We start from the raw sequence: 13,542 nt of genomic DNA, 5'->3' as shown, positions 1-13,542 counted from the left end.
GAATACGGGCATAAATGTTTCTCATACACTGTCTTGATCCTTTACTTGCAGTGGTGTGGTTCAAAAAGTTAAAATCTAATGTATTTCAACCCCAAGATCAATTGCTCCCAAGTCCTTGAATTTATCAGACTTATTTTATTTATAAACATGATCAGGAATTTGGATGTCTCATTATTTTGCTCAAGTGCCGTTTACATTCTCAAGGAGGCAAATCCTGAAGGAGGCAGATTTAACCCGAAGAAGTAGAAGAGGAGGCAAATGTTGGCCGTAACAAGAGTTGACACTTCCTTTTCTCTTGACAATTTGACTCAGATTTTGTGTGGAGCTAGGTCTGAACTTGATTTATGAAAAAAAAATGATTGTTTTTCACAAATTGAAAATTGGAGGTATATCAGCCCTCTTGACCTAGGCCCTATATTTTGTTTTATGAAAGTTGAAAAATGTCAAAGTACATGTATATCAGTTGTATGTTTAAAGGTCAAGTCCACCCCACAAAAATTGTTGATTTGAATAAATTATAGACAAAAATTAAACTAGCAAAATCCTGAAAATTTCATCAAAATCGGATGTAATTTGTAAAATAAGAAAGTTATGACATTTTAAAGTTTTGCTTATTTTTCAGAAAACAGTTTTATGCACATGTCGGTCGGTATGCAAATGACGTGTCCCCCCCTAAATTTTAGGAGGGGGGGACAGTTCCCCCCCCCTCTAAATTTGATGTTGACCTTATTTTAAAAAAAAAAATTTTCTTGTCTATTTATTTTCCTACGTCCCCCCTAAAATTTTTGGGTTGAGAACCTTTTTTTTTCTTGTCAGTTTATTTTCCTACGTCCTCCCTAAAATATTTGGGTTGAGAACCTTTTTTTTTTTTTTTGCTTGTCAAAGAAATTTTGGTTGTCCCCTCCTAAAATTTTGGCTTCCGCCGCCAATGGCGATATGCACAACTCAAATGAGACAGTCTGATGTCCCTCCCTCACTATTTCTTTTGTTTTTTATTGTTTAAATTATACAATATTTCATTTTTTATAGATTTGACAATAAGGACCACCTTGACTGAATCATATAGTATTAAACAATGCCCATTCCACATGTTCATGGAGGAATTGTTAGGATATTCCCTATTTTATATAATAAAATACAAAAGAAATAGTGGATGACCTCAGTCTCCTCATTTGCATACCCAACAGGATGTGCATATAACTGTTTCGTGAAATTATGCAAAACTTTAAAATGTCATAACTTATTTTACATCCAATTTTGATGAAATTTTCAGTGTCATGTTTGTTGGATTTTTCTCTTTTTATTCAAATCAACTTTTTGTAAGTGTGGACTTGTCCTTTAACTCTTTGCCCGCCACGTACACTATCCCCCCTGCGCCACATTAATTTTGGGGTGCCGTATGCATTGTGTGCGAACTGTTACTTAAGTCGTCATTAGCAGTCCGCTGTATGTGCCGCGAGTCGTCCGTGGCGGGCAAAGAGTTAAAGAGTAAAATATCCACCATATTTAGTAATCATGATATCCTTATTCAATTATCTTTAATGAAAGCAAATTGGGATTACATTGCATTATTTTGAACCCTTTTTAATTGGCTTTATATTTCATTGAATTGTCCAGTGCTTTCATGTTAATACATGAAATTATTTTTTTTTCTTTAAATCAATTTAAAGGGGAAGTTTAATGACAAAAATTATAAATAAAAATAGAAAAAAATATCTAAGAGACATTTTGGAAGGAAACTAAATGGGAGTCTCCCTCTTAATGCTATTATTGATATTATTAGTAGTATTATCATTGTTATTATTATTACTATTAAAGGGGAAGTTCACCCTGAAGAAAACTTTGTTGTAAAAATAGCAGAAAAAATAGTAAAAAATATTGGTGAAGGTTTGAGGAAAATCCGTTAAAGAGTAAGAAAGTTATTAGAGTTCAAAATTTTGGATTTGTGACGTCATAAACGAGCAGCTGCCCCATGTGTTATGTAATATAAAATGTATGAATTTCAAATTTTGTATGGTTCCTGATGACTTAATTTTGTTTTCTTTTCATGATCGGGTGTGAAATGATTTGTCTATTGATATACAAAAGTTACAGTGAAAACCATTTTCAATTTTCTGAGAAAATGACATTTCATTGATTTTTTACCATTTGCTATGTAGGAACGCTGCTCGCATATGACGTCACAAATCAAATAATTGAAATTCTAATAACTTTTTAATTATTTGATGAATTTTTCTCAAATCTTCGGCAATATTTTTTATTTTTTTCTGCTATTTTTGCAATAAACTTTTTGTCAGGGTGAACTTCCCCTTTAAGGTTAAGGAAAATCCAAAGATTTTGAGTTCAGAGTTCAAATTTTTTGATTTGTGAAGTCATACTTGTATGCAAACAGCCTCTCGTGTATTGTGAATTATAAACATCAGTGAATACCATTTTGTCATAAACTTGAAAATGGATTTTCTTGTACCTTCATTACATGTTATCAGCAGACAAATTATTTCGCACTCGGTTTTGAAAGAAGAACATTTTTAGTCATCACGAACCATTAAAACATTGATATTTAGGCTCTTTAAATATATGGGGCAGCTGCTCATATACATGTATAACGTCACTAATTGAAATCTTAAAATTCAAATTACTTTCTTAATCGTTGTTAGATTTACCTCATAACCTCCATTTTTTGTTGTTCTGGTATTGCAATAAAACTTTTCGTCCGGGTGAACTTCCCCTTTACAGTGAGTAGAAGCATTTCCTTGTTATTGTAAACACTTTTAAGTTTTAGAAATTGTTTTTGCAATGTTTTGGAATAATTGGGATCCTTTTGCGTGATCATATCCAGCATCTCTTAACTCATTGAGTGCTTCGTGCACGCTACGTATCCTACTATAACATGCCACACTCGTGCTCGCACGCCTACTATTGATTGCTTTGTGCTTGCATTGTTTCCTTCCCTTGCCTGCTTCGTGCATGACTGCGCACATTCGGAATTACAATCATTGCTACGCCGTTTTGCATTGTATTGCGCATCGCATGCATGCCGTAATTAGCACTATTGTGTGCAGTGCGAGCTCTGCTTTTTGACAGATCAACTTTATCCGCGGTTTACAATCGACTTTTTCGAGTATTTCTACATTTTTTACAAGATATGGCTCCGCCTCTGAGAGGGAAGAGACCCACGTTTTTTTTATCCATACAAAATACTCCACTAAATGGAACTACTTGATACAACTCATATTTTAGCGGTAAAGATAATAGCCAATCTATATAATGAGGAGACCACTATAAGGGGTATGAAATTTCCTACAACTTTACTACACAATATTTTGTGGATAAACTAATCGTTAGAGAGTTATAAGCAATTGTAATCATGACTATTGAAATGAGTGAGTACGACTCGCGATCCCAAAATCAATGTGGCACTCGGGGGTTTTGTGGTTGGCACAGGGGATTAGCATCGGATTAGCACTGTGGCATTGGTTTAGTAGTTTGCGTGGCATGTTAAGAGTTAATAATAATAGCAATAGTAAAATCACTTTTTTTTTTTAGATTTGTGGTTGAAAATAAAATTTGCATCAATTAATTTTGCACCGAAATGTTGTTGAATTGGCAATTTGGGAATTGACATGCATGTGTACGTAAATAATCACACAGCATTGTAACAGTGTCAGATGATACAGATTTGAAAAAAAAATTGTCTAAAATATGTGCCAGACTTGAAAATAAGAAGCAACACAGTCACCAAACTTTGTGCACAATTTAGTCCTGAAATTTGTCAAGGGTTAAGTAAACTACAGCTAAGCAAAAAGAGCATTGTGATGTGAAAAATTCCATTGAGAATGAATGCTTGAGAAATTATGACAATAATGATTTGCTCTTTTGATAAGTGGATACTTAAAGGGATGGTCTGGGCTGAAAATATTTATTTATTCTTAGCACATAGAGTTGAATTCACTGAGGAAAATGCTGAAAATTTCATCGGATAACAAATTAATAAAGTTATTGAAGTTTAAAGTTGAGCAATATTTCGTGAAAACAGTCGTCATGAATATTCATTGGGTGGGCTGATGATGTCACATCCCCACTTTCCGTTTTGTTATGTTATTACATAAAATCATGATTTTTAGCTCATCATGCCCGAAGGGCCAAATGTGCTTATGCCTTGGCATTGCGTCCGTCGTCCGTCCACAATTTCAAAATTCTTCTTCGCCATTTCAAGTCCGATTTCAATTCTGTTTGCTTTATTTGAAAGCACTTGGTGGGGGATTCAAAACTTCTACACAGAATTTTGAAATTCATTATATATGCTAATTTATGTGCATTTTTCAAAATTCACGAAAAATGCTGAACTTCTTTATTTGTTGACCGATTTTGACTTTTTTGCTTCCATCTGGTAGAGCTTCATGAGGTTCACCAAACTTCTACACAGAATTTTGAAATTTTGACCAGAACAATTTTTCTGCTAATTTATGCGAAATTAATTTATGCAAATTTTTACAAATTCACATAAAATGCTTCTTTATTTGTTAACCGATTCTGATTTTTTTCTTCCATCTGGTATAGCTTCATGAGGTTCACCAAACTTCCACACAGAATTTCGAAACTTGACTAGAACAATTTTTATGCTAATTTATGCGAAATTAATTTATTCATATTTTGACAATTCACATAAAATGCTTCTTTAATTGTTGACCGATTTCGATTTTTTTTTCTTCCATCTGGTAGAACTTCATGAGGTTCACCAAACTTTTACACAGAATTTTTAAATTTTCAGTAGAAAATTAATTATGCTAATTTATACAGAATTTATTCATGAATCACTGAAAATGCCTCTTTTTTATTTGTTGACAGATTTTGATTTCTTTTCTTCCATCTGGTAGAGCTGGATGAGGTTCACCAAACTTGTACTTCTACACAGAATTTTGAAATTTTCAGTGGAAAATTATTTATGCTAATTTATGCAAAATTTATTCATAAACCACAAAAGATCTTTTTTCTTCATCTGTTGATCAATTCAATTTTGTTTGCTTTATATGAAAGCTCGAGGTGGTGATACAAAATTTCAACACAGAATTTTGAAATTTATTAAATATGCTAATTTATTCATATATTTTCAAAACTGACAAAAATTACTTATTTATTCGTTGATTGATTTTGATTATTTTTGTTCCATCTGAGAGCTTCATGAGGTTCACCAAGGTTCTACACAGAGTTAAGAAATTTTGACTAGAAAGTAATTTATGCTTAATTTATATGAAATTTATTCATAGATCACAAAAATGCTTCTATGTCATTTCTTCATCAATTTCAATACTACATCCTCAATTTATGTCACAAATACAATTCACTACAGTGTCAACTGGGCTGAAATTAAAATTGTGTTAAATTTCATTGCGAGATGCCGGATGAGCTCCACATCATTGATGTGCTAGTTTCATTATTTCATACTTGTGTGAATAATATATGTCTCCCTTATAATGAAATAAGTTGCAGCAATAAATATCTAATGCACTAGATCAGTTGTCAATACAATTTTTCTAGTTCTTGGAGGAAAAAAATTGAATAAACCTAATTTCATATAATGAAATACAAAAGAACAAGTGGAGATGTGACATCATCAGTCCACCTAATGAATATTCATGACGACTGTGTTCACAAAATATTGCTAAACTTAAAAATTCAATAACTTTGTTATTTGTTATCCGATTTTGATGAAATTTTTGGCATTTTGCTCAGTGAATGCTATTCTATTTATTTCGCTATGAACACGTTCAGCCCGGACCATCCCTTTGAATTCTCAACAGTCTTATATAAAGAATTTGAGTGTACATATAGTAGGCCTTCAGGTAGTACCTGGGGCTGTAGTGTAGGCCTACGTTACTCTGATTTGGGGCTTCCATCTGCCCATCCTATTGTCATTCTTAATGTGATAGCTGAAGAATCTTTCAGATTTAAACATCACATTTATGGAGTGGTGATGATCCGGTTATATTTCCTGGTCACAAGGTCACAGGTCACCAAAGTCTTCTGAGAAAAATATCACAGGGTTGATCTTCAAAAACGTGGCTGATGGACGGGTGTGAGGATTATCTCAAGTTCAAGGGATATACATGTACATGTAGGTCACAGAGCTGATGGAAGAAGTCTTGTCCAATTTATTTTTAATTGTTCCATTTCAGTCATTTCCTTACATTCATTTTCATTCATTTTTTTTCTGTAGGTTCTGACCTTGGCACAGAGGCTATGGGCAACATGGTTCTTGTCATGTGACGGGAGTAACAGCAGCAAAGGAGTCTCTTGCAGATTTTCAAGATTCAATTTACGTTGCCTGGTATGTGGTTGCACTAGCTTTTTTGTGCTTTCGTACTTCCATGACCTATGAAAAACATGATTTTCAAGCTAAGATTCACAAATGTGTGAAATTGGTTATTGATTTCACTGAGTGAGATCAGTTTTGATCTATGTCTGTTACAAGTTTTGGTGAAAAGACAAAGGTTTGAAAAAAGTAGACAATAAATACTGCAAAATTATGAGGAATTTATTTTGAAACTGCATTCATCTATTGAGACAAAAGTAGCAAATTTTTATGTTTTTATTTTACTGCAAAATATTAAATAAGTAGTACTTTAGACCAATTATTTTAGGAAAAATAATGATTCATTCTTGGAGATTTGATCACATACATATTGTGTCAATTTCCGTTGTGAACAGGCAGTCAACAGTCAGATTGGAACCCTTACCCCACCCACTCATTTTTCCAATTTTCTAGGCCTCAGAATAGCCTTGTCATTCAGGATTGTATACCAACAACATCATGGTTCTTATGAATCAAATAAATAGAGGAATTTTCTTTAATAAATATGAATAGATTTTAAAGAATTTAAAAATGAATGAGTATAAATGTTCTCTTTGGTCTGTCTACTATCATTACAGTTCTCTACCATCAACCTGGCAACTAGCAGTGGTCCTATGAGGCTACCAGCAGTGGCCCTAGAAGGAAGCCAGCATTGACCATATATGAGGCAGCCAGAAGTGACCATACAGGACGCTGATGGCAGTGGCCCCCCTAATTATCAGATCCAAGAGTCGGCTTCCAACCAGGCCCACACTAGAAAATCCATGGCAGGATTGGGTATGCCTTCGAAAATAAGTGCCTTCATCCTGAAAGAAAAGAGAAAAAAAACAGTCACCTTGAAATTCTGTGTTCCTCTTCTTACTTCCTGTAATGGTGTCTTGGTTGCAGAGGTCTATTACAAGTGAAAACCTTCATCAGGATTTTGCAGGAAAAAATATCAATATCTGTGCCATTTAAGAAAGTTTATATTATGCTATTTGAAATGATTTTGTTACTATTTAAGTATAACTAATTAATCTGTATCAGTACTTGCAAGTTTTTGAGTTACCGGTAAGCTTAACAAAGATGTTCAGTCATTGCTACATATATTTATATTTTTTAAACCTCGAATGCTGAGTACTATATTGAGTTTGCTATTTTTTGTTAAATTTGTGATGATCTGGAAAGATGTCATTGCCAACGGGAAGATCAAATGTCTGCAGCACTTGTGGCAAGTGCTTCAAGCGCCTTGCCGCCTTAGAGAACCATGAAAGATTGGCACATCCGAAGGATGAGAGCCTCATCAAAGCTAAGTGTCAAGAGAGGATGGTACCTATGAAGAAAGCGGATGTGAAAAATCCTAAAAAGAAGATCCTCAAGAAGAAAGAGTATCCCTCCGGAAAGGGGACCCTTTGTAGCAGTGACCTTCTGCCTCTACAAGGACATGAGAGCCAAGGTAGTATCCTGGTTCAACAGGGCTTACCTGGAGGAGTTAGTTTAGCCACAACCAAAGCAGTCATCAGGACGTTGTCACAGCGAGGAACAGAAAGGCACAGTTTTCAAACAGGGTTGAAAATACCTCAAAGTAATTCCAACGGTCTAAATGATCACACTCCAATCCCAGAGAAATCAACAAGTAGCAACAATCGACTGAGTCATCAAGCAAGACTTCCGAAGTATCTGAATATCACCCAGAATGTCACTCATGGAACATACAGCTGCGCTGATTGCAAGGTCTGTGTTGATAGCATAGATTGCCTTTTCGGCCATGACTGCAGTGTACCAAGCAGCAGAGATTCATCAGAAACCTCTTGTAAAGAATGCGGGTCTGACACAGTCTGTTCTTGCAGCAAGCGTGAGTTTCAACTCGTAGTTAGAGAAAAAGATCCATGTTGTAACCTTTGTGGGAGGGTATTCTTTAATGAGTTGGCCAAGAAGCAACATGCATGTGCAGGTATTCAGAGTACTAAATGTAAGAATAATTTTCCCAGTGTTATTGCCAAGGAACATCATGACGGTCATCAAAGTGCTTCAAGGGAGTTGTCAAACCCTGGAGGGGAACAGCTTGGTCAACATTTCAACCATGAACCCGGCTTAGATCAGTCTAAGAAACTCCATGCAGAGAAAAGTGAAGTCAAGATTCCAAATGACAGTGTCAGGTGCCCGTATTGTAAAAAACTCTTCCGGAATGATCTTTACCTCAATGACCACATGCTCTCTCACCGTGAGCTCCAGAAGTTTGATTGTTTCTATTGTCGCCAGCTCTTCCCAACAGGTGCTGCTCTGAAAACACACATGGAGGCCTATCACAGCCAACACTCCCAGGAGACCTTACAAGGACAAGAAGCTGCTGGCGTTATATTCACAGACACTGGACCGAGATGGAAGTGTTCCTTATGCCCCAAATTATTTTCTTGCAAGAGTAACAGACGGAGACATCAAATGTGGCATTTTGGCATTAGACCCCATTCTTGTGAATTTTGTGGGGCTGCATTTCGCCAGCGTTGGCAGCTCCAAGCCCATATGAAGACAAAACGATGCCAGGCTAACAGAGCAAAGACTAAAGTTGTACTTCCACGACTCACAAATGCTACTACTAATCATTCTCAAACTTCTGATCATAATAAACATAAGGTTTTCTATGACGAGACTGAAGAAGGAGAGGTAACAGGTAATGTTATCAAAGAATCTGTTTCTCAGAGAATCTCCAATGATCACTCCCAGATAAGCCCTACACCTGCAAGTCAGGCTCCACTTCAAGAGCTTGCTGCAATCCCTACTTCAAGTCTTTCATCATCCATTTCGCACAATCCTGTGACTACCAAGTGCCTTGATCAAGCTGTGTTAGAAAACGTTACTGAAGATAGACCATTAGACCTGACAAGACTACCAAGCTTAGATCCAGAACTAGGAGAAACCAAGTCTTTTATTTGCCAAGAATGTGGGAAATCCTGCAAGAGCAGTCGAAACCTCATGATTCACAGTCGTATCCATACAGGGGAGAGACCATACTCTTGCAGTATGTGCAGCTTGACTTTTCGGCAGTCCCATCACAGGAAGGCTCATATGCTCTCCCGACACGGAGTGTATCATCCAATCCAGAAAGCAACCAGGAAGAAAGAGATAGTGGTAATGACAGAGGAAGGAATGAGATATAAGTGTCATTACTGCAGCAAAGTACTGATGTCAAGGTCTGGAAGGCGCAAACATGAGAGATGGCATCTTGGATTGAGACCCCACAAGTGCAACAACTGCGGGAATACATTCAAGCAATTGCAGCATCTCAAGAAGCATCAGATGTCATCAAAGTGTAGGTTAGTGCAGATGAAGTTGATGGAGAGCAAAGATAAGAAAGTCGATGATGTTAACAGCAATGATAGGATTGGTCCTCTAACCTCTTGGCATATGATGCAGGTTTTGGCAGAAAATCATCGCAAGAAGAAGGCTCTGGCCCCCAGTGAAGAACCTACGGTGTCCTCAGAAAATGAAGCACTCCAGATTATGGATGTTCCAAGTGCTGTAGGGCTTATTAGCACGGAACAGTTGAAAGCCAAAGAAAAGGCCAAGAAACTGGCAGACGATGCCAGCAAAAATGACGAAAATGACAATGTCGTTCACTCTCCTGCACTTGGTGAGTGTTTAGAGGAGATTGGAAACATTACAGAAGAAGAAAGTGAAGAACCAGAAAGAGTTGGAAGATATGCCCTAGAAAACGATGAACAGGATTTTCCGGGTCTATCCATCAAGGAAGAAGTGTTTTCTGACATCGAAGAAGGAGAGATTGTTGATGAGAATGGGCATGCGTCTTACCAACATTGTGGACCCACTGGGAATTACCAGCAATGCCAAGACTTTGAAGCTGGAAGTAGTAATGTCCTCCCCTTGAACCTTACCAATCCTAACAATATAGATTATGGTTATGATGATCCTGAAATGCCTTTCCAGGTTCAATGTCATATCTGTGGTCAGTATTACAAGACAAGGCAGAACTTGAGCATTCACATGCGAATCCATACAGGTGAGCGTCCTCACTCCTGCTCCATCTGCTCCAAGAAATTCATCCAACCCCATCACTTAAAAGCCCACCTAAAGTCAAAACACGACATTGTCATGGTAACCCCAAGCAGGCCAATCAGACAAGAAGAGATCATCATGACCCAAGAAGGGATCCGCTACAAGTGCCAGTACTGCCCCAAGCTCTTGTCCTCTAAGAATGGTCGCCAGAAGCACGAGCGATGGCACCTGGGATTGAGGCCACACAAGTGTGATGCATGTGGGAAGGCATTCAAACAGAGTCACCATCTCAAGAGGCACAAGGCAGGATCTGCCTGCATCCCCCTGGACAAACAACCTATCAAACTAGAGAATCCGTCCCCTGAGAAGCCACCTGTACCTCAGTCACCTCCTAACCACCAGTCTTCTCCTCGGACAGCTATGTCACTAGTTCGTGTAGCTCTACCCACTCTGCCCAAAGACTCCGCAGTAACAGAAGCAAGTCCTGGGCAGTTACCATCGGAAAGAATCCCTAACAATTTTGAAGCAGCACAAGAGATTCCTCATCAGAGTTACAGGGGTGCAACTCCAGAGGCTGTTGAGGACATGGCACCTCAAGACCTCTCTATGCCTTCAACTAAATTGATAGATCTGCACTGTTATGAGTGATCTATCAATCTTTCTGTTACCACACACCTTATCAAATTAGAGAGTAATTATTTGCTACTACCTATCATGCCCTACCTACCGAATTGCCAATTTGAAATTTGCATGATCTTTACGGTCTGGGTTTTCAAACAGCAATAGCTTAAATATTCCTTGTCCACTTATTTTCGAACGGTCAACATACTTACTGTGCTTTTAATGCTGTATTCTTTGATATCAATCATTTCCCTTATAACATCTGAATCACCACCCAAAGGATGCATGTTCCTGATAATTTTTCAGTGGGCAAAAATTATTGCTGGTGGAAACTCTTCAAGACTTCATATCACCTTTATTCTTTTAACAAATCCAAGGGAAAAGAAAATGAAAAGGTTATACACTTTTTTGTTCCAAAGGCAAAGTGTTTAATTGATATCACCATTGTTTGGTAGTGGGTAGGGTAGGGAAAGTTAGGTCTTTCTCTTTTAGTGCCTTTGCTGCAGGGAAGTTTTACCAGAAGGTCTTTTGGTTTTTTCTGTGTAGAATTTGATGCAGTATGGAAGGGGGATGGAGGGGAGGAAACAAAGTGGGATTTCTTTAGGATTTACCTAAATTGGAGTCTTGATTTTGAAGAGGATATGTTTTTTTTTGTAATATAAAATAGATTGAAAGCACTTTACAACATTGCTTATCAAGACTGGTATTAAGTTTTGCCAGTTATGCATTGACCAGTTGATTAATTTGATGGTGAATTTTCATGAACTTTTTTTAATTGCATAGGGCTACTTGTCCAAAAACATTATTGTAAATGTCCGATTCCTCTTTTCTTTTATATGAGAAGAGCTTGTCATTTAAGTCGGTTGCTTCTCTTCAATAGTCTATGACATTGATCAATAAGGAAACATAAAAGGCTGCTCATTTATGCTGTTGTCAAAACTCTGAACTCTATATTTTATTCTATTTTGAAGCGCTGTTACAAGTTATATCTAAATTATATTTTTCCTATTCCATTTTCCATACCAAATTCAATGTTACATCATATAACAAACTAATGTATTCCATGTGCTTCCTGTGTATTATAGGCCTATACATTTATACTAGCTATTACTATTACAGGTATACTTCAAAAATCTTTTACCTTTAATAATAGGTGTTACAGCCTTTTTCAATTTATTGAATAGCATATTTCAGATTATATAGATAATTCAGAAAAATCTACCAAAAGACAATGTATAAGAACTATCAAATATACAGAATTGATAGGAGTAATCAATGCATCGTCAAATTCTATTTTTGTATTGTAAAGATTGTACAGTACTACCCGTATTGTGGCAATTTACGCCATTTATATTTACGTATAGTGATTCATATTTTCCTACTTAGGACAGTACTTTCTTCAAGATTCTCCCTTTCAAAAAGTCTATACTATGTGTTTTTATTCTAGCAATTTCCTTATACATGTACATTGCAAACCTTTTGACAGTTCAAGGGTTTTTTTAAGAATTAGTCTTATACCAATTCATACAATTACCGACTTGTCTGCTATCATTTGGTCTACTATCAGTTCGTCCACTATCCACATGGTCTAATCGCCATTTTGTCCATTCACCATTTTGTCTATTTACCAGTTGGTCCAATAGCCATTTTGTCCATATACAATTGGTCTAATTGGGCAAAATGAATGAAAATAAATGGATATTAGACCAACTTCTTGTGAGACGAAATAGTCATGCATACATGTAGACAAACTGGATAAGATGACGTGGTGATTGATCAAGTGGTTTACGGACCAAATAGTTGTTAGACAAACTGTTGATGGACGGAATGGCATTAGACTAAAATGATCAGTGGATGAGTTGGCAGTAGATGAAATGGCAATTTACTATTCAAAGCTGCCAATCCAAGAGTCTTAGAACTGTGGTCGTTGTTAATATTCTATATTTTGGTGATTACTGTACTGTACATAGAGATTATCAGAAAATTTGAAAATTCAATATACTCGCCTGCTTCAATTGACTCGATGTACTAGTACTACGTGTATACATGTAATGTCAAATGAGTAAACATATAAAGGGGAACTTGATGTTATATTGCGTTTCTGATTCTGAGGCATTCTGTAGTGTTCAGGTAGGACAAAGTATTTTTTGTAATTATATACTCTGTGGGTCACTTTTATGAAGGATTGCTTTATGGAATTTCATATTTTGAAAAAATTATTTTGCCTAATGTGCGAAATGTGTTTTGTTTGTAATATCAAACTGGAAATTCATTGTGTATAGGATACACTTAATTGTCTTCATTTTTTTCCATTTTACATGTACATGTACGATATGTAGCACGGGGAGCAAAGTCATATTTTCATGTGAATCATTACATTTGTTCCGAATTCAAAAGTAGTGCAAATTTGAAACCTGGGTTTGAAACTAATGTTAATTTTCATTTGTCTTTTTGAATCAAGCAGAACTTGTTTCCGTCATGAGGGTTTTTTTGGGGGGATGAGAGAATGGAATTATGTCACTTGTACATGTACTCTCACTCAGTTGATTGATGATGATGATGATGATGATGATAAG

General features: G+C 36.4%; 1 protein-coding gene across 1 annotated transcript; it reads left to right on the top strand.

Moving 5' to 3' along the window:
- Nucleotides 1-7,519: 7,519 nt before the first annotated feature.
- Nucleotides 7,520-12,587, top strand: LOC121420002 (zinc finger protein 726-like). Its single transcript, XM_041614513.1, has one exon. The coding sequence runs from the start codon at nucleotides 7,520-7,522 to the stop codon at nucleotides 10,991-10,993; it is 3,474 nt and encodes a 1,157-aa protein (XP_041470447.1). The 3' UTR covers nucleotides 10,994-12,587.
- Nucleotides 12,588-13,542: the final 955 nt, after the last annotated feature.

Source organism: Lytechinus variegatus, chromosome 8, assembly GCF_018143015.1.
Source record: "Lytechinus variegatus isolate NC3 chromosome 8, Lvar_3.0, whole genome shotgun sequence".
NCBI classification, from domain to species: domain Eukaryota; kingdom Metazoa; phylum Echinodermata; class Echinoidea; order Temnopleuroida; family Toxopneustidae; genus Lytechinus; species Lytechinus variegatus.
The sequence above is the reverse complement of the archived record's forward strand: the minus strand, read 5'-3'. Positions and strand labels throughout refer to the sequence as shown.

What these genes read in the sequence shown, in the direction of transcription:
- LOC121420002 (XM_041614513.1), top strand. Translation starts at nt 7,520, where the DNA reads ATGTCATTGCCAACGGGAAGATCAAATGTCTGCAGCACTTGTGGCAAG.